Source organism: Vombatus ursinus, unplaced genomic scaffold (genome assembly GCF_900497805.2).
Source record: "Vombatus ursinus unplaced genomic scaffold, bare-nosed wombat genome assembly UNPS02014793.1, whole genome shotgun sequence".
Lineage (NCBI taxonomy): Eukaryota > Metazoa > Chordata > Mammalia > Diprotodontia > Vombatidae > Vombatus > Vombatus ursinus.
This window is the reverse complement of record NW_020954571.1, coordinates 18,528,415-18,550,544: the sequence shown is the minus strand read 5'-3', so window position 1 is coordinate 18,550,544 and position 22,130 is coordinate 18,528,415. Positions and strand designations below refer to the sequence as shown.

At 34.8% G+C, this 22,130-nt stretch overlaps 1 protein-coding gene across 2 annotated transcripts in view; it reads left to right on the top strand.

The window, feature by feature from the left end:
* Positions 1 to 22,130, top strand: part of LPCAT2 (lysophosphatidylcholine acyltransferase 2) — a 91,735-nt gene that overhangs the window by 38,607 nt on the left and 30,998 nt on the right. For both annotated transcript variants that reach the window (XM_027869545.1, XM_027869544.1), the window contains exons 9-11: positions 5,284 to 5,366; positions 10,348 to 10,473; positions 12,703 to 12,856. In XM_027869545.1, the coding sequence (XP_027725346.1) occupies positions 5,284 to 5,366; positions 10,348 to 10,473; positions 12,703 to 12,856 (363 nt within the window). The remainder of the gene's footprint in view (positions 1 to 5,283; positions 5,367 to 10,347; positions 10,474 to 12,702; positions 12,857 to 22,130) is intronic.

The following is a 22,130-nucleotide window of genomic DNA, read 5'->3' as shown; positions in this document are numbered from 1 at the left end:
TCATGGATCCCTTTTCTTTTTTCTGGGTTTTTATGTTAAACTCTCTGCTTGTTTTTTTATCTAACTACTGCCTTCTCTCTCTCCTTTGCTGGATCACCATCCATCTCTAGCTTCCTCTATGAGGCTATGTCCTAGGGCTCTTTCTTGAAGTTCTTTCATTTTCCTTTACCACACATTATCTTGGTGAACTTACATGCAAATATCTCTGAAATCTACACATCTAGTCCTCATTCCTTTTCTGAGCTCTCATTCTCGTATCATGTTTGCCTGCTGGACCTCTCACCCTAGATGCCCCTTAGGCAGTCTCAGAATGTCCAAAAAAGAATTTGTTATCTTCCTTCATCTAACCTTTCCCCCAACTTCCTTAATTCTGGAAATGGTGTTGAAAGACCACTCTGTTTATCCAGACTAATAACCAGGAAATTATCTTCAACTTTTTCCTCTGACTTACCCCTTCTCCCTAATATTCAATTACTTTCCAAGTCTTTTTTGATTCAAACTCTATAATATTGTTCACATCTGGTACAGGTAGGTAGCACAATGAATAAAGTGCTGGGTCTGGAGTTGGGAACACTTGAGTTCAAATCTAGCCTCAAACAGCTGTGTGACTGTTTGTCTGAGTTTCCTCATATGTAAAATGGGGATAATAATAGCACCTACCTCCCAGGATTATTGTGAGGATCAAATGAGATAATAATTGTAAAGCATTTAGTACAGTACCTGGCACATAGTAAACATATAAATGTTGTTGTTGTTGTTAACCTTTTTTTGCCTCAGTTACCTCATATGCAAAATGGGGATAACAATAGCATCTACCTCCCAGGGTTGTTGTGAAGATTAAATGAGATAATAATTATAAAACACCAAGCATAGTACCTAGCATATAATAAGCACTATATAAATGTTCTTTCTTTTTATTATTAGTCCCTCTATTTATGTGGCTGCTGCCCAGGTTGAGGCCCTTATTCCCTCTTTCCTGGATTATTGCAACAATTATTCCAATCTTTTCCCACTTCAATTCATCCTTCACACAGTTTGCAAAATAATCTTCCTCCAGCATTATTCTGACCAATATCACTCATATCTTTAAGAACTTTTAGTGACTCACCATTATTTCTAGGAGAAAATGCAAATTTGTCAGCTTGAAATTTAAAGCCTTTCATGATGTGACTCCAGCCTGTTCTTCCAGGCTTATTGTACACCACTTTCCTTTACTTTTTGTATTGGAGAAAATGGACTTCTTGCTGTTTCCCAAAATCATCACACCTTTGCTAATCTTATTAGTGCTCTCTCACTTCTCAAGTTATCATGCATATATATTTTTCAGTTTGCATGCTGTTTAAGTAATGTTGTGTAACTCTCCCCGCTTCCCTACCACACTCCCTTCCCCATGTAGGTTATAAGCTTTTTGAGGGCAGGGATGCTCTTTCATTTTGTTTTTGTATCCAATGTATTTTGCACATGGTAGACAATTATTGGTTAGTATTGGATCGGCATTGATTATATTTCATATCCTGGGATCTGTAAACTCTTGAGGGCAGGGATCACTCTTGATTTCTGTTTTTTATTCCCAGTGCTTTAGAATAGCACCTTGCTCATGTTAGGTACCAATGCCATAAAGAACAAGATTGTTAAAAGGGACAAAAATAGTTGAGGGGTGGGAGTAGGTAGCTGTGATATAGGGTACCACCTATCTTACATAGGGGTATGTATACCTCCTTAAGAGATGGACTAACACTTTTCCCCATCTGTATTCAAAAATTACTTGCCATACCGTAATGATTTAATAAATACTCTTTAATTAATTTGTTCAAGGAGGGCCTCATAGAATGTTACCACAATGAAGAAAGGTTATGTATGTGTCTGTGAGAGTGGCCCAGGGTGATTTGATCCCATGATTTTATGGGTAAGAGGAAGACTTCAAAGCAAGGTAGTTGGTCCTCTGAAACAAAGCTTATTCACTCAAGGCTAGTGAGTTCTATGATAGGTGTTTAATAAATGTTGAACTTAATGATGAGGGTTCATGTTGACTGTACTTGTAACTAGTCTCAACTCTACTTTTAAGTTCTTTGGAGTTGAATAAATGTAAAATCAAGGCTCAGGTGGGCTATCTTCATTGTTGAAATTCCTGAAGATAAAAGTTATAAATAAGATTCAGAGAAAAAAAACACAAATATAATAGATACTGAGATGACAGAGAAAAAGTGGCCATGTTGAAAAGGACAAAAGATGATGGTGATGAGGTCCCACTTCCCATGACACCTCTCTGCCTTTCCCTTTCAAACATGTCCATACTAGGGTTCTCAAAATGTAGTCTGGGGACTTGGAGACCATTTCAGGCAATCCATGACATCAAAACTATTTTCATAATAATATTAAGATGTTTTAATTTTTATTATGGTAAATGTCAGTAGGTATAACACACATAAACAAAAGTTTTTTTCGTAGTTTCTTCAACAATTTTTAAGATTGTAAAGGGGTGTTGTGACCAAAAAGTTTGAAAACCACAAGTCTATTACCATTAGCAGTTTAAATAGCTTGACTTACATGTTTCACTGATTTGTGATATAGAGGACCTATAGGTTAGCCCTGGAAGAAGTGACTTTTTATTAAATTTTCCACTGATTTTCTTCATTAGGGGTTGCTGGAAATCTTCAGGTACTTAAGTATAAAATTTATTTACTTTGGATTCTCTTTGGAATTTTTTCCAAGAGTAAAATGCCATGCTGATATTAAGGTTATTAAAATTGTTACATGGGCAAATATTATCTGTGCATAGGAACCCAACTAAATTATATTACACTAATATTGTACTAAACATTTCATTAAGTAGTGTTTTCAGTACAAGTATGACTAAGTACATATAAGAGAGAACACTATATACCTATTTTATTTATAGGTAAGATTGATTATAACTAGTCATTTCAGCATTTGCAAATACAATCCTTCAATCATTTAAATTTTTTTTGGTATCATTTTGTAGTGTTATTAACATTTTATTTTAGGTAGTTTTCTTGGATTTTGTTACTGAGCAATTATGAAAGATTCAAGTGGTGTGGAATAGAAGAAAGTTCCAGTAGTTTTTGGAAAATATTTATTTGAAAAGCTAATTGAAGTGAAGAGAGCAGGACCAGGAGAATGTTGTACCCAGTAACAGCAATATTTTAAGGATGACCAATTGTGAAAGATTTAGCTACTCAGATCAAGACAATGATCCAAGACAATTCCAGGGGATCCATAATAAAAATTATTATCTACCTTCAGAGAGAGAACAGAAGAACTCTGAGTTTGGAGCATATTTTTTTTAAGAAAAAATTCTTTATTTTTCTTTTTGTGCATGTAGGTATTTTCTTTTGCAACATGGTTAATATAGAAATGTTTTATATGATTTCACATGTATAATCAATATCATATTGCTTTTCTTCCTAAGGGTGGGAAGGAGGGAGAAAATTCAGAATTCCAAATTTTAAATAAGTGAGTGCTAAATTTTTACATACAATTGAGAAATATTAACACAATAAATAAAAATATATTAAAAAAAGAAAAGCTAGTTTGATTGCTGTATTGGCTATTTAGAAGATTTGGAGACCCCTAGTGGTGTTAATTTATAGAAAGACAAAGAAATGTGAGCTGAAAAGATCCTTGGGTTTCTGTGTCTATTAAGTTAAAAGAATAGTAGAAAAGAATAATCTTTCCCCCTTTCAAAAAAAAAAAGGTCTATCTTAAGTCTTCTTATATGGTGGCACAGTAGATATTACATATATACTTACATGTGTATAGATCATCTTATTAGAATGTAAGCTTCTTGAAGTTAACTCACTTAACTTCTATCTGCCTCAGTTTCTTCATGTGTAAAATTGGGATAATAATAGCACCTCCCTCTCGTGGTCGTTGTGAGGATCAAATGTAATACTATTTGTAAAGCACTTTGCAAATCTTAAAGCACGATATAAATGCTAGCAATATGGCAGTAAAATCTAGGCAATCAGTACCAGAGAGCCAGTGTGATTTGATGGAAATGCCATTGGACTCCAAGTCAAGAGAGCTGAGTTGCAGTTGTGGATCTGCCATTAACTAGCTCTTTGATCTTACACAAGTTATGGCCCCTCTTTGGATCTCAGTTTCCTCATTGGTAAAATGATGGGGTTGGACAATATGTTTTGTAAGTCCCCTTCTGACTTTATCTTCCTCTGGTTCTGGAAAACTATATAAGTAAAAATAATGACAGTTTAAATTAAAAACTAAAGCCTTTCTTTTCCCTGATACCAATGATTTCCTTTTGGTCCTTTTCCAGAGAGGCTACTTCTTCCATTCCATTCTCCTTTCCTCACAGAGCCAGAGGGAAAAGGGTGAGCAAATTCTTTGCTCCCCAATAACTCTCTGGACTAGAAATTTTTTAGTTTTTTGTGTTTTTTTTTGTGCATGGAGTCTCCCCTTTGGCAGTCTGGTGAAGTCTATGGACATCTTCTCAAAATAATGTTTTAGATGTATAAAATAAAAAGATATAAGCTTATAAAAGAAACCAATTCTATTGAAATGCAGTTATTAAAACAAAAAAATAAATTCATTGACCATATGTATGTTAGAACTCCTGCTTCAAAAAATTGTTTTAATCTCAACTGCATCTTTCCTTTAGAGGTCTCCCCTAGCCAGTTACACAACCTTTTCCTCATCTTTATCACCACTGCCTGCCATCTTACTAGATACTCTCTCATTTTCCTCAAGTACTTTAGCCTCTAGTCAGTCTTCCTTTCTACCTCATCTGCTGCATTATATATGTTGGCTTCAACATAATAAAAATGACTCACATTAATATTCTACTTGAGACTTAAGCAGGTTTCCTGACTTATTCTGTTGTTCTTTCTATTGAAGCATACTCACTGATTTATTGATACTTCTTTCACCATCCTTTCAGCACAGTGCCTCCATCTCCACAACATATCATTCATTCACTAGTACAGCCATACCATAGACATAATCACTTGGAGCTGGTTTTGTACTCTTTAAACCTACTCTTTTTTTTAAACCTCATCCTGAATCCCCATTCCATGATCACACTCAATAAATATTTACTGAATGAATGAATAAAAAGCACAGAATGTGAGAAAATAAATGTTAGAGAAGAAAGTCAAATGATGAAAGTGATGTTACCAACAGGAAGGAATGGAAAGACTGGGCTGAAATAAATAAGCAGAGATGACTGAGAAGCAGGTATATAACAAGATACTTGTTGACAATGGTTCTAAATCTGTGTAATTTTTCTTACTGAAATTTATCTTTCAGTTTATGCCTGTTCATGTTCCTAATGATGAAGAAAAAAGTGATCCTGTTCTTTTTGCCAATCATGTCCGGAACATCATGGCAAAGTAAGTGTCCATGTGAAGCTTGAGGCCAGTGGGGGAAAGAACATTTGTTGCATTTTGAATCTGAAGACTTGGATGCAATTCCTAGCTTTGATATCTTCAACCAGTGTGACTTTAACTCTTTGGACTTCCATTTCCTCATTTACAAAATCAGGGCTTTGGACTAGAAGAGGATCCTTTTCAGTTCTAAATCTTTTAGGACTAAAGGATTTGAAATATGAAGCAAAATATCAATGGCATCCTCCATTCACAGGTATTTTTCTCAGAAGGTCCTTTATTCTTCAGAATACCTGTAGAGTGGGTTAAGATAAGTCATCATATATTTTCCCTACAAGCTCATCATTCTTTGTCACACTTTTCAGTGTCCCAATGATAATAACTCTTTGTATCATCAGGGGCCTGTAAAATTTCCGTAATATTTCTATGGGATCAGAGTCTGTTGACAAATGTTTAACAACTAACTCTACAAAAAAAAGCATGCAGGGCACACTTTTAAGTGTAATCTACATTATTAGCATTTTATTTATCACTTTCTTAAGCCTAGACAATCAATAAAACAATAAATCAAGCCCTGATTTCTAGCATTTTCTAATTTCTGAAGTGTAAATGCTCATACTGAAAATGTAATAATTGGAGTTGGTTCTATTACACCACTGCATGGGGTGGACATCAGATGAGCATTGTGTCCTGTGGTCATTTGAGACCAATGTTTCTAGATGGTCTGAGAGTATATTCATTCCATTATTGGAAGCTCAGCATAAATGTTACAGTAGTATGAACTGTAGAACCAAAGAGATAAGTCTTTGTTATCTAACAGTCATAAATTCAGCAATTGGAAATTACAATCATTTTAAAAAAGCTAATAATAGCTAACATTTAAATAGGGCTTTAAGGGTTGCAAAGCAATTTCTGTTTATTATCTCATTAGATCTCATTTCATAGCCTAAAATGTCCACTAGAATAATTTCAGTTCTGCTCATTCAATCAAGTGCTGAATTATCTGGATACTACTTTACATAAAGGAAAAATCCCACACAAGAATATATCCCTATAATATTTCAAGCTCTTGAAAGTCCTTGCCAGTAATTATTTTTCTGTGCACAGGAGGCTTGAGGAGTCCTTTTTGCAAGAAATGGAAGTCCAAAATTTAAATTTATTAAGTGATATAATATCACAACAAAATTAAAAGAGGAAGCTAAAAGGTACCTTTCACAACTATGGCTAAGGGACAAATTCTTAAGCAAATACATAGAGGTGATCCTAAAAGATAGAATAGGTAATTTCAATTACGTACAATTAAAAAAACCCTTTTTGTTTGTTTGTTTCTTTTCTTTTTTTTTGGCAATTGGGCTTAAGTGACTTGCCCAGGGTCACACAGCTAGTAAGTGTCAAGTATTTGGTCTGAGGCTGGATTTGAACTCAGGTCCTCCTGACTTCGGGGCCGGTGCTCTATCCACTGTGCCACCTAGCTGCCCAAAAAAACTTTTTGAATAAACAGAATCAATGTAATTAGAATAAAAGTAATCACTAGCTAGCTTTAAGGTTTGCAATTGACTCTACATGTTATCTCATTTGATTTTTACAACACCTCTGCAGGTACTATTGTTACTCCCATTTTACACATGAGGAAACTGAGGCTTAGAGAGGTTAAGTGACTTGATGAGAGTCACAGAGTTAGTAATTGTCTGAGGCAGCATTTTGGCTGAGGTCTTCCTGACAAGTCTAATACCACCTGCTGTATCACTTAGCTTCCTTTAGAAGAAGAAAAAATGAGGAAAACATTTGCATAATTATCTTTGATAAAAGTTTGCTATCCAGATATAAAGGTAATCAAAACAATTATGTAAGACCAACATCTAATAGAAGAGGAGTAAAAAAATGGGCAGTTTCCAGAGAAGGAATGGAAATTTTCAACAAGTCATATAAAAAAAGTTCCAAATTTCTAGTAAGAGAAATGTAAATTATAACCACTCATTCGTTCCCTCTCATATCCTTCAAACTGGCAAAGATACTAAAAGATGGCAAAAGTCAATGTTGGAAGGGCTACAGGAAGACTGGTACACTAATTCATGTTTACTGGAGCAATACATTGGCACAACCCCGGAAAACTGTTTTCCAGCAATCTCACTTCTGGCATATATCGGAAGAAGAGGTCAAAGACAGAAATAATTGGCCTTTATTAATTAAAACAGTCATAATAGTACTTTTTATGGTAAAATACCCCACAAACTTTTTACTTTCTGCAAACAAAGTGGGTATATATTGATTAGAGAATGGCCTAATAAATTGTGGTATATTAATATGATGGAATGTTTTTAGTGCCTAAAGAAACAACAAATTTGGTGTGTTCAGAGTTACATGGAAAGACTTGGATAAATTAACACAACACAAAGAAAGAACAACTAGGAAAACTTTCTCTCTCTCTCTCTCTCTCTCTCTCTCTCTCTTTCTCTCTCTCTCTCTCTCTCTCTCAATTTATTGCAATAATGTAAAGGCAAACAACTCTATAAGGAAGCCAAATTTGGATTAATTGTAGTGCTTAATCTTGGTCCCAGAGAAGATGGTGAAACAGGATATGGCCATTGCAGTCAGTCAGATAAGGTCCTTTGGTCAATCAGTTTTGCTTAACTTTTTCTTTGTTACAAAAAAGTTCATTGGTAATTGGTAAGTGTGGGAATAAAGCCTTAACTATGGTATAAAAATGCATCAATAAAGCAAAAAAAAATTAAATGTAGCTATTATAAGATAAAGAAAAAAAGCAAGAAAATAACAAGAGATTTTTGTCTGGCTTGAGCCATAACTCATCAATCTCTAAATAATAATGATATTGTTTTGGCAAGGATTATAGCTGTGTGACTTGGGGAATAAGGTGAAGGAAGATTGTATGAATATTTGACAAATATTTCTCACAATTGCTTTGTTGACTAGTATATGTATGCAGTTGTACTTAAAAAAACAACAAACTTATACCTTAGTTCTATGCTTCAAAACATTCTTTCGTGACTTTCTCTTTTTTCTTCCTACTCTATTCATACTAACTTTATGCTCAAAAATAAAGAAAAAAGTAGAATCTACATTAAATAGGCATGCATAAATAAAAATATTAATAAAATTGACTCTTTAGTGTATTTGGAATAAGGATGTACAATATTATGCCTTATATTTCTTTTTTCTCTCCACATTTTTAAAGAGTAGGATTTTTTTCCTTTTATTTTCAGTATAATTTGGCATTCTAATTTATTATCCTTTCTCTAGGGTATTTATTAGTGATATTGTATTTGTTAACTTTTTCATGCTATTTGAATTTTAAAATAATTTTATTGAATAATTCATTATAAATTTAATATCAAACATCAGTACAACTACTTTAACTTGCTTAGCATCTTTTTTACTTTTTAAATTAATTGATTTCATTGTGAGAGGCAGCATGGCATGGTGAATTAGAGAGCCAGTGTCAGAGTAAGAAAGATCTGATTCAATATATCTGATTCATATATATTGGCTCTGATTTACACTTTTGGCAAGTCACTTGACCTTTCAGTAGTCCCAGACAAGTCTCTAAGAGAGATTCTGTCCTTTTTTGGTAGAGGGTATTTCCTGCCTAAGAGTTTTCTTACACTAATTAAATCAAAAATTCTGAACCCAAATAAAAAATCCATTGCATAAAATAATAACTTTTCAGTCATTACGAATCTTTGTCCAAACCTCATCCATTTTTTTGGTTATAATTCCTCTGCTCTACTTCTATACTCTATATTATTTTATGAAAATCTCCCAAGAATTTTTTTATATTTCTAGTATTAATTGCAGTATTCCATTACATTAGTGTACCACAGCTTATTTAACCATTCCCCTTTTGTTGGATTTTAGATTTCCACCCTTTTTTGTAATTATTAATTACAAATCTATTCATTTGTATTAGAAATAAGGATGGCATGAAAATCTTTAAAAAGATAATTCTTTTCCTTTGCTTTTGATACTTTTAAGCTACATTACCAATAATGGAATTATTGAGTCAAAGGTTTTAAGTAGTTTATAGCTTTTATACTCTCCAAAAAGAATCCACAGGTTTGTGAGTTTTTATCAGCAATGATTGAGCATACCTTTCTCTCTACGGCCCAATTAACATTAAGTTTTACTTCTATCCATTTTTTTTTGCCAATTTTTGGTGAGTGGAAGGTATTTAATGAATGGGAGGGGCAGGGGAGTATGAAAGTTGCTGTTTAAATCTATCTTTTTACTATTACAAAAACTGAACATTTTTTTCAAGTGATTATTACTACTTCATGTTTCCTTTTGGAAATTTTCTTTCCAGATCCATCACCCATTTACTAGAGATTACTTTTAAATATTATAAAGTTCCTCATATTTTTTAAATACCAAGGTTTTATGTGCCCACATCAATGTTTCTATTAGTCCTTTATTTTTAAATATATTTTTTGTGTTAAAAAATTTTAAATACTATTTTGGTCAGTATTTTATTCTTAATATTTCCTTTTATTCATTGAATAGGTAAAAAATTTCACTTCCATAATTGAGATAAATGCATTACTCCATTTCATTACTTGGTCTTCAAAATAATCCTCCAAAATAGGAAGAGCAGATGTTATTATTCCTATTTTACAGATGAGGAATCTAAAATCCTGCGGGATTAAGTTACTTTCCCAGTGTCATTCTGCCAGTTAGTATTAGAGCTGTGATGAGACACAGCTCACACCCCTTGATTTCCAGTTTTATGTTTCAATCCTTTGTGCTTAAAAATCTGAGTTACATAGACATAACCATGTAGATTAAATCAATAAAAAAGGAAGTTCAATGATTAAGTCGTAACAATTGGGCTCGTTGGCAGGAAAAAAGACAGAGCTATAATTATCAATAATAGTAAGTACTTTTCTATTCACTCTTGTTGCCTGATCAATCCAAGCCTAATGAACAATCATCATTTTAAAAACTATTTGAAAATCAATGTTTTACGTTTTTTTAGTGCTCTGGGAGTGCCTGTTACAGATCATACTTATGAAGACTGTAGACTGATGATTTCAGCTGGACAACTGACATTGCCTATGGAAGCTGGTTTGGTGGAATTTACTAAAATTAGCCAGAAATTGAAGTAAGTAGATATTTTAAGCAGAATATTATATTTACATTTCTATTAAAGTACTGAAGAGTTCACTTTCAATTATTCAATTTTCACGTTTAGAGTTCCAAAGTTGACTTACACTGTGCTAGTGAAACCAAGTTTGTGGATTTGATCTCTAATATATCATCTACCTTTTCTCTTCTGCAATTACTCATCTAACAGATATGGTCACAAGGGGAATCTAAAAATAGTATGTCTGCATAAGCACAAACCCATCTTATTATTGGAGATAATTAAAAATATGTATATGTTTCTAATGATGGATCAGTAGTATTATCATCATATGTGTAGAAAAATGTATTAAGGTGCTACCATAGTCCTACACAACTTGTTAACTTGTTTTTAACATTAAGTGATTCATGATAATTAGAGACATTACAGGATAATTCAATCTTGTTGTGTCATTTCAGTAGTGTATGACTCTTCATGACCCCATTTGAGATTTTCTTGGCAAAGATACTGGAGTGATTGGCCATTCCTTCTCCAGCTCATTTTACAGACAAAGAAACTGAGGCAGACAGGGTTAAGTGACTTGCTCAGGGTCATATAGTTAGTAAGTGTCTGAGACCAGATTTGAACTCAGGGAGATGAGTCTTCCTGACTCCAGGTCCAGTACTCTATCCACTGTACCATATAGCTGCTCATTATTCAGTCTAGCTCCTTATATTCCAGATGAGAATTCTATAGTATAGGATCCTATAACAATTTGTATAAGGTCATCCTTTGAGTCAGTGGCAAAACCATGGCTAGAACTCTTTTGCTGACTCCCAGATTCTTTCTACCCTACCATATTGTATTCTGACCACCACTTCCTTTTTATATATTTGCCACAAAACACTGTGTAACAAGCCCAAAGATAATCTATTTCTTTGAGCCTCACAGTCCAAAAGAAGATGAAAGACATGTAAGTACAGACAAAAGTACCTCTTTATGGTCTTGAGTTCAAGTCTAAGTCATTTAGAGCTTCTACCTGAACCATTTAGTTTGAAAGACATAATTGCTGGATCTCCACTTTGTTGTGGTTTATACTGTGTGTAATGGCCATTATTTTGTTCATTTGTTTCAGTTATTTCAGACTCTCTGTTATCCTGTTTGGGGTTTTCTTGGCAAAAATATTGGAGTGGTTTGCTATTTCCTTCTCTAGCTCATTTTACAGATGAGGAACTGAGGCAAACAGGGTTAAGTGACTTGCCCAGAATCACACAGCTAGTGAGTGTCTGAGACTGGATTTAAACTCACAAAAATGAATCTTCCTGACTTTGGGCCTGGCACTCTTTCTTCTGTGCCACCTAGCTGGCCAGTGGGTATTATGGGTTTGTGGGATTTCCAGTCTCCTGAAAACAAAACACAACAAAACAAAAAAACCTAGTTTGATTTATACAGAACTGGTATCATCTCTAGGAAGTAGCTCTACAATTGATTATAATATCAAAGTTCAATATTAGGATATAATATGTTGATGATAACTGTTATAGCCGATTGGTATTTTTCCCAAATAAGAAATAAAATTATTTGGCTAATTGTTTTATATTGACATTCAGTAGTTTTAGAAAGGTCAGATAGAGAAATCGGATATAGAAGAAATGTTAGTTCACTTTTTCATTCCTTCAAGGCAAAGTCAGGATTTTTTATGTAATGCACAGTATGTTTGCTACTATTTTATTTTAAATTTTATTGATTCTAATACTGAAATTTTTATCCCTAGCTTTAGGAAACTAGATAGCATTTAATGGATTTCTTGATTACCAGGTTTTACTCTGCTAAGTGACATTTTATTTGTGGGAGCTCTGCATCCCTAAATAAATTGTAAGCTCTTTGAGGGCAGGGACTATATCTTATTTGTTTTTGTGCATTTACTCTGTGCATACTCCTCAGCTGCACTGGGTATGACACTCAGAAAAATAGTGTTAACTTACTAAGCTACTGACATATGGATTTAATTTTGCTTCCTTCATGTTATCTCTCTCCACATTAACGGATTCATCTCCATTATTTTTCTCCTTTCAAAGTGCTAGTACAATGGATCGTTATTTGCAATAACATTTTTTACATAAATTAAAATGATTATATTCCAGTTAAACCTTTTAAAAGTATATGTAAACTGTATGTAGATTGTATGTTCATACTTAATCTATCTGATGACTTTCTGAATACTCTTTATTTTTTTCCTCAATTATTTCTATACCTTTTCTTGTTTAGATTAGATTGGGAAGGTATTCGTAAACATTTGGATGAATATGCTGCTATTGCAACAGCCACAAAAGGAGGAAGAATTGGAATCGAAGAGTTTGCAGAGTATTTAAAACTGCCCGTTTCAGATGTACTGAGACAACTTTTTGCACTCTTTGACAGGGTATGTTTAATTTTTTCCAAAAATGTTAATAATTTTTATTTTAAAAAATGCATTATTTATATTTGTTTTCTACACTTCTGTCAGCACTTTCTCCCAAGTCTCCACCCTTAAACTCACTGTTAAATCAAAGAAAGTCATTTCAGCACAATCACTATGACTGGCAGGATGGGCAACAATCCAAATTGAGAGTATTTCACCATCAGTTTTCTGGAGCCAATATTAGACATTATATATAATCTGAATTTTGTTATCTTTTAGGGTTGTTTTCATGGTAAAGATTTTTTCTTTATAAATTTCTGAACCATAGAAACAAAGTGTTACTGAAACTTTTTAGGTTAATATTATAAATCATAAGACTGGGAAAACAGTTTAAAATTTTTAATATTAACTAAACTTTATAGAACTGCAATGCATTTCTCTGGTTAGAATTTTTTGTTTAAAATACTGAAGTATATTCATGGTAGTCTTAAGTCATTTTAAAAAGAAATATATCAAAATAGATTTGGAAAAGAAGATCCCTTTTAGTATAAAGTAATGATATAGAATTGAGAAAATTTTTCATAACATTGGCAAGAATGGTTACATCTGTCAAAACTATGATATATGAATATTGATTAATATAGGTATCATTTTTATGTGTGTGTGTGTGACTGGGTATCCCTTTATTCTGAAGGCTCATGGAATGCTGAAAATTCCTTTCGTGAAAAAGAGTGAGGACAAAGCAGTTTCTATTTTCAGGTCTCCTTTTATAACAGACAGATTTCAAGTCTAATTAGTGTTACTTAGATTTGATGATTTAAACTCATAAAATAAAGGGAAAGAGAAGCTGTGGGTATAGTTATTTTTGTACTCATAAGTTAACTGTGATTGCAGAATTGTATTCTGAAGAGCATCTCTTGAAGATTTTGGTTTCTTTATTAGAGGCAGAGAAATGCTTTGTAAAATGTAGCTTTGTAATGGAAATCAGAAAATGATCAGACTAATTTAAGGAATTACAGAATTTTTTTTTTACATCCAGATACATGTTAATGTATTTAGAATTGCTATATGATGACATGAATGATATTATTGTTCTATTACTTAAATGCCTGCAGAGCAACCTTTCTCCAAATGGAGTATTGGAACTGATATTTTAGGATCACAGATTTAAAAATGAAAAGAACCTTAAAGGCTATCTAATCCAATCCTCTCATTTTACAGATGAGGGGAAGAAACTAAGGCTCAAAAAGATTAAGTGAGTTGCTCAAGATCATACAGGTTGTTAGTGATTTGATTTGAACTTAGGATTTGAACTTAGATCCTCTGACTTCAAATCCACCATTCTTTCCACACTGCCCAACACTATGCCATGCTTGACTGTGATACAAAGTAAAATAATGGAGAATAGTGCAATTTCTTATTGTCTTTCAATTAATATTAATAATAAATTAATACTAATTAATACTAAGGGCAATTAAAAAGTATAATATAGTAATACAGAGTAACTGAATGTGGAATAGTTCAATTTCTCATCATCTTTTGATTAAGATTATTTTAATATAGATATGGTACAACAAAGGACAACAAAATATATGTAAGAAAAAAAATGCTTGCAGAGGTAGGTTAGAGAACTATAAATGACTTTTCATTTGTGTTTTAATCATTCTTTCACATTATTAGGGCCCGGGATTTATATAACTCCTTCTGTAGCATAGCTCAGGAAACCTGCCTCACTTCTGTAAACCAAAGCTTGTTGAGAGGAAAGAATATTTTAGAGTAAGAAGAGGAAACAGGAAGGGTAATTGGGAATGGACAAAAATGGAAGTTTACTCATGGTCTAAAAGAATAATAATAATAAATATTGAAAAAGAAAGATTTATAGCATTCACCCTGTCCTTCAGGTGATGCTCTTGGCTATCAATTACATGCCACACTAGTGGCTTTTCTTTTCTTCTGGTGATTGATAGGTCTGTTCATCAATTCCACTGATACTGTGACACATGTAATTATGAGGAGTTCAAATAATCTTTTTTTTGTTACTTGTTAATGAAGTGTTAACTTAGAGTGTTTTCAAGACTGAAGTCCTTTTGTTCATATGTTAGGTGCTGCCTGAGCTATAACAATACAAAGTTCTGGTCAGCCAGGTTGCCTCCCTCTGATCTAGAGAAAGACAGCTGACTCTAGGGATGAGAAGGTTGGTGAGTCATCATAACCAATTTACTCATTCACCTTTCTGCATGGACTGCTTCGATCTACTAATGCATATTTTTTAACCATGAATTTTCTTGATTCAAGTGTGTACAGTAAAACCTAGCCAGACATTTACTAGAACCAGAGCTGAAACAGTTTATTCTTGAGCTCAGCTGTTATGGCAAGCAGAGGAAACATTTTTTGAAGGGGCATGAGTGATTCATTTGATTTGTTTTTAATAGACCTGCATGTTTGTACATGTGAAATTTGCTTTGTTTTGAAGGGCTGTATAGCTTAATTAAGAGATGTTGACACACCCTGTATACTCACCCACCTGCATGATAACTGGTTCACTTAATCAGTTATGGAATGACTTTGGAAAAGTTTGATGGGATAAAGATAGGAAGGGTTTAATAACTGTACTTTTTTTTTCAGAGTAACATATATCAGGTTAGATTGCTGCTTGAAGGTAGGTAGGAAAAAGGAAATCAAGGACAGAATTATTTTCTTCACTACTGTAATTCTAATACTTCATTTCTAAATAGGTACAAACCATTCCTAACAGCTTTTTTCTTCACCTTCTTCTTTTTGTTCTTGATTTTCATTGTCCCTCTACTTCACACACATCTAGAAGATCACAAAAATAGGTCAGATATGATTGGGAATTAATTTGGGGTAGACAGGACCACTTCTATACCTTTTCTTTCACCTCAAATACATGTTACCTACATGTATCCCTTCAAATAATTATATATATCATGCCATATATAATTATCATAATATGATCCTATATCACTGTATGTGTGTATTGACTTTTATCTATGAAGATCTGTGTGTATTTACCTAGTTATGCTTATGTTTATCTCCCTCATTAGAGTGTAAACTCCTTGAGGGCAGGGACTGTTTTGTTTGTTTTTACTTTCTTTGTGTCCCCACAGTGCTTAGCACTTAGTAAATACCCAATAAATGCTTTTTGACTGGCTGGATGTGTACAGAGTCCTCAAGGTACCTAAAAGGTGAACAACTTGAGCAACTCATGTAATTATACAAATTTGAATTTGGAATCAAAATGTTACACCAACATGCCAATGTTATATAACTGTAATTAGTTTAGGGTATGCTTTATGGGTAAATAGAAAAGTATCACCTTGAGCTTTAGTCTAATTCCTGTATGATGTATGTTTTATCATTCTCTTCTTTCTTGTATTGTTTCATTCAACCTCCAAAGAATGATTCATAGTGCTCATTGGAATAGGGGAGGGTAATTTTCTAGATTTTTAGAGAGTAGAAAAAAAATTAAAACTTACTGTGTTTAATACCTTTATGGAGATAATAGACAAAAAATCTAGGAAAGTTTTAATAGGTACTCACTATTTTTATAGTGAAAAATATTTTTAAATTGCTGATTTTTCCCTAATTCTGACTTTCTCTTAGCTATAGAGTCCTTTTTTATTTATTTATTTTTTTAAATTTTTTATTTTTTTAATTTTTAACATGTGTTTTTAAGCTTTGGGTTACAAATTTTCTCCCTTCCTCCCTCCCCACCCACCCTCATTGATAAGGCCAGAATCTCGGTACAGGTTATAGATGTGTAGTCATGCAAAACACTTCCATAGTAGTCCTGTTGTGAAGAACTAAGTATATTTCCCTTCCTCCTATCCTACTCCCCATTTATTCTATTCTTTCTTTTGACCCTGTCCCTCCTCAGAAGTGTTTGCTTCTGATTATCCCTTCCCCCAATCTGCTCTCCCCTCTATCAACCCCTTGCTCTCTTGTCCCCTTCCCCTCTTATTTTCCTGTAGGGTAAGATAGATTTCCATACCCCATTGTGTGTTATTCCCTCCTTAAGTCAAATCCTGTGAGAATGAGATTCACTCATTTCCTCTCACCTTCCCTCATTTCCCCACCACTATAAAAGCATTTTCTTGCCTGTTTCATGTGAGATATTTTACCTCATTCTACTTCTCCCTTTCTCCTTCTCCCAGTATAATTCTCTCTCACACCTTAATTTTATTTTCCAGATATCACTCCTTCATCTTCAACTCATCCTGTGCCCTCTATCTATCTATCTATACATACATATAATTTTTTCCCTCCCTCTACCCTAATACTGGCAAAGGACTCATCAATTACAAATATCATCTTTCCCTGCAGGAATGTAAGTCTCTTACATTCCTTAATAAGTCTCTTATGATTTCTCTTTCCTGCTTACGTCTTCCATATTTCACTTGAGTCTTATATTTGAAGGTCAAATTTTATGTTCAGTTCTGGTTTTTTCCACAGGAATGCTTGAAAGTCCCCTATTTCATTGAATTACCATTTTTTACCCTGAAGGATTATACTCAGTTTTGCTGGGTAGGTGATTCTAGGTTGTAGTCCTAATTCCTTTGCCCTCCGGAATATCATTCTCAATGCCCTCAGGATCTTTAATGTAGAAGCTGCTAAATCTTGTGTTATCCTGATTGAGTTTCCACAGTACTTGAATTGTTTCCTTCTGGCTGCTTGCAATATCTTCTCCTTGACCTGGGAATTCTGGAATTTGGCTACAACATTCCTAGGAGTTTTCCTTTGAGGATCTCTTTCAGGAGATGATTGCTGCATTCTTTCGATTTCTATTTTGCCCTTTGGTTCTAAAATATCAGGGCAGTTTTCCTTGATCATTTCTTGAAAGATGATGTCTAGGCTCTTTTTATGATCATGACTTTCAGATAGTCTAATAATTTTTAAGTTCTCTCTCCTGGATCTATTTTCTAGGTCAGTTGTTTTTCCAATGAGATATTTCATGTTCTCTTCTATTTTTTCATTCCTTTGGATTAGTGTTACAGTGCTTTGATTTCTCAAATTGTCCCTAGTTTCAATTTCTCCATTCTAATTTTTAAGGAAGTATTTTCTTCAGTAAGCTTTTGGACTTCCTTTTCCATTTGGCCAATTTTTCTTTTCAGGGCATTCTTCTCCTTATTGGCTTTTTGGACCTCTTTTGCCATTTGGGTTAGGCTATTTTTAAGGTGTTATTTTCTTCAGTAGTTTTTTGGGACTCCTTTAGCATCACTCAGTTTTTCCTCTACTTCTTTTACTTGCTTCTCAAAATCCATTTGGAGCTCTTCCATGGCCTGGGACCAATTCATATTTTTCTTGGAGGCTTTGGATGTAGGAACTTTGGCTTTGTTGTCTTCTTCTGGTTGTATGTTTTGATCTTCTTTGTCATCAAAGTAAGATAATATAGTCTGACTCTTTTTGCACTACTTGCTCATGATCTTGGCCAATTACCTGAGTTATAGACTCTTTGTTAAGGTAAGAGTCTATTTCCAGTGTGAAGAATGTATTGTCCCAAGCTTCAGGGGTTTTGTGCAGCTGTTTTCAACGATACTTCTAGGGACCTGTAAATTTTCACTTCTTTCAAGGTGCTATGATCAAGAGTGATGTGTTTACTTCTTTCCTGGCCTGCGCTCTGGCCTATGAGCACTCTTTTCTGTCTTGGAACTGTGAGGAAGGTTTCCTCTCCACAGCCACTACAAGCTCCACCACGCCAGAGCTCCTCCTCACCCCAGGACCACCACCCAGAACTGTGACCCAGATCCAAGCACAGGGAAAGCAAGAGAATCCTGCACTGACAGAGAGATCCCTGCAATCCCCCTCTGATCAGCCACTTGATTCCCCCTCAGTCTGTGGGCCCAAAGCTCAGGAAGTAGCCGCCACCGTAAGGAATGGGGCTGGGATCCTGCTCTCCTCTCTCACCACCGCAGTCACAGACTTTTCCCACTGACCTTCTAAGTTGTCTTTGACGTTCATGGGTTGAGAAGTCTAGAAACTGCCACAGCTGCACGCGATTCAGTCCTCTGAGGCCTGTTCCGAGGTCTCTGTGGCCTGCGCGTCCACGCCAAACTGCGCTCCTCTCCCATCCCGGCCCGATATACCTTTCTGATCAACCATCCAGTCTGTCTTTGGTTGGAAATTTGTTTCACTCTGCCTTTTTGTGGGTTCTGCTGCTTTAGAATTTGTTTGGAGCCATTTTATATAGGTATTTGGAGGGGTTTGGGGGATGGCTCAAGCAAGTCACTGCTTTTACTCCCGCCATCTTGGCTCCGCCCCTAGAGTCCTTTTTAGCATTATTGCTTTTTCAGATTTAAATAACAAATAGGAGAATCTCAAACACAAAATTCTGCATGTACTTCAAGCAGTCTTGGAGATCTAGTTTTTCAAATTATGATTCTTCTGTAGATCTTATGTTACCTTTTAATATTATTTGGTATGAATGTGACTCCTCCTTAGCTCTCCCTATCTTCTCAGAGTTCATGTTTTTAGTTAGTTTTTTTAGTTTAGTTAAAGTATGAATTCTAGTAATGATTAACTTCCTTACTTGCTTTTTCCTGTTAGAAGTATAGATGATAGGAAATGAGCTGTGCAATCTTTATCATAAGTTACCCATTCATCTGAAATCTGTATTGTAACATCTAGGGACTTATGTAGAAATAATTAGTCCTAATTCCAGTCCTACTTAGTTTCTATAGTTAAGAATTGATTTGTTACGTAAAACCTATGCTATATGTGGCATAATTGGTGTTGTCCTTAGCAGAGAAAAGCTATGATTTGCTGTGTATCCCAAATGAACTTTACATAGAATTGTTCCCGAGCTATGTAACTATGTAATCATGCCTCTGATATCATGTATTTATGAAGTTAATTTTTTTTGCAATCACATCTAAGACTTTACATTTATTCCTTATCGAATTTCATTTTACTAGTTTCAGGCCAATGCTTTAACCTGTCAAGATCTTTTTTTGGATGCTGTCATCCAGTATATTAACTCTCTCTCCGTAAGTTTTGTGTTGTCTAAGAATTTGATAAGCATGCTAGCTGATTTTATCCAAATCATTGATAAAAATATCAAACAGCAGATTTGACTTTGGCATTCTTGAAGCACTGAACCATTTAACAACTACTCTTTCATTGTAGCCATTCAACCAGCCAACCAGCTCTGAAACCATCTAATTGAATTATCATCTGGTCTACATCCCTCCATCTTCTCCACAAGAATCATATGAGATACTTTTCATTCCCTTTGCCTGCTAGTTTAGTAATTCTGTCTCTCAGCCTCCCCCAACCCACAAAAAAAAGGTAAGTTTAGTGCGGTATCCTTACTAAAGCCTCTTTATGGTCAATAGATCCCTCTTCAAATGTTTAGCCATCTCTTTAATGATCTGTCTTAGAATTTTTCCAGGAATCCAAGTCAAATTAATTGACTTATAGTTTGTGCAGAATCATTTCTATTCCCTTTTTAAATATCAAAATATTAGTAGCCCTTCTCTTTTCCATGATCTTTCAAATATCTGATAGTAGTTCAGCAATTAAATCTCCTAGTTCTTTTAGCAACCAGTTGTTTGAGTATAGAAAAAGAAGATAATAGCTTGAAGGGATCATGCAGTCAAGCAAAGTTTTTGTTTTAAATAATGGTGTATTTATGGTAAGAAGAGAAGAATCTGATAAAGATGGAAATATTATTCTATGCTGTACTGCCAGTAGTTTATGTTTTAGAATAAATATATTTCCCATTGAGGTTAATTTATATACCAGCCCTCCCAACCTTGGTTTTTAAGGATCTGTTGCCAATGAGTAAGAGAACTTTCCTAGGCCTATTACACAAGCAGTTATTGATGTGCTCATCAGAGGGAAAAAAAAAGTAAGAGCTGTACCAGCAGTGATTTCTACCCAGTATAGGTTAACATTTGAATTTTTAAATTTCAAAAATTAGGTTGCTTTATGTGTGATTTATCTCATACCTCTTTAAAAGTGATTGTGTAGAGCTGTGGGGCACCAAGCTGAGCTGGTGGGGTTCTGTGGCCTGCTCATTTGTCTACCTTTCATCTTTAGACCTTTGAGACACCTGACCTCACATGCCATCAGGCCCTTCCTTCCTATGTCCTTCTGTGAATTCTGCAGTTCAGCAGTCCTGGCAGTGGCTTCATAGGTGGTATTGATGGTGTCTCTGCCATGGTTTTTCTGAGAAGGTCACTTGCCTCATCCTTGTGTGTCTGGCAGCTTGTCAGGGCCATGGCACCCAGTCTTCTGAGGTTTACCAAAAGAGGGACTGAACAACATACATCTTCCTCTCTCTCTCTCTCTCTCTCTCTCTCTCTCTCTCCTGTCATAAAGTCAAGCCTTTCTGCCATATCTGGAACTCCTACAGCATTTTCATCGGTTTGCATATTATAAAACATAGCTCTTAAGCATGTGTTTTTTCTCTTTAGTTGGGTTTTCCTCTCCAACTAGACTAAAGGCTACATGACTGTAGTACTCTTATCCTCTTCAGAAAACCCCAGCTCCAACTTTCCTGGTCTAAGACTGCTGAGAATAAGAACCCAGAGATTTGGACATCAGCTTCTCCAACCTAAAAGTCTCCTTCCCTTCTCCATTTATCTCCCCACAAGACTAGAATGAACAATGGAGCTAGAGGAAGTTACATTGATTCAATCTGCTTTGCATCTCTACAATTTCTGGCAGGCAATTATGCCTCAGAAATTCTGAGGTAGTTTCACCACCATTGGCAGTAGTGGATAGGCTCTATACCTTTCCTTGAGTGAGACCAAAGGAGGACATTCATGGTGGCCAGGCATTGTATGAAAGTCCCTTCCTCTTTCTGCTGTCCCCAGCCTTTCCCTAGGGACAAGCAGTAGGGGAAAGACTTGGTCCTCATGGTATCACCAGCTCTGGAAAAAATTTCTAAGGGAAAACCCCTACCTTCTTCCCATTTCTCCCCACTTCTTTCAACCCAATAATATAATAGGTTCTACCATTTCAAAAGGACTGTAGAGATTCTTTGGCACTTTGGACAAGATTGGCCACCTCTCTCTATCAGACATGTGACACTATGGCAATTCAGTCAGACTGCCTACTAATGAAACAATAGGGGAAAAGAGACTTCACTCAAACTCCCAATTAAACAGTATGAAAAAAGAGACGGGCTATTGTGGTGAGGAAAAAATATTTGCCCAACTGGCCTTGCCAATAATATTACCACTCCCACCTACTTCTAGCAAAAGAAAGGAAGAAAGGAAAAAAGGAAGAAAGAAAGAAAGAAAGAAAGAAAGAAAGAAAGAAAGAAAGAAAG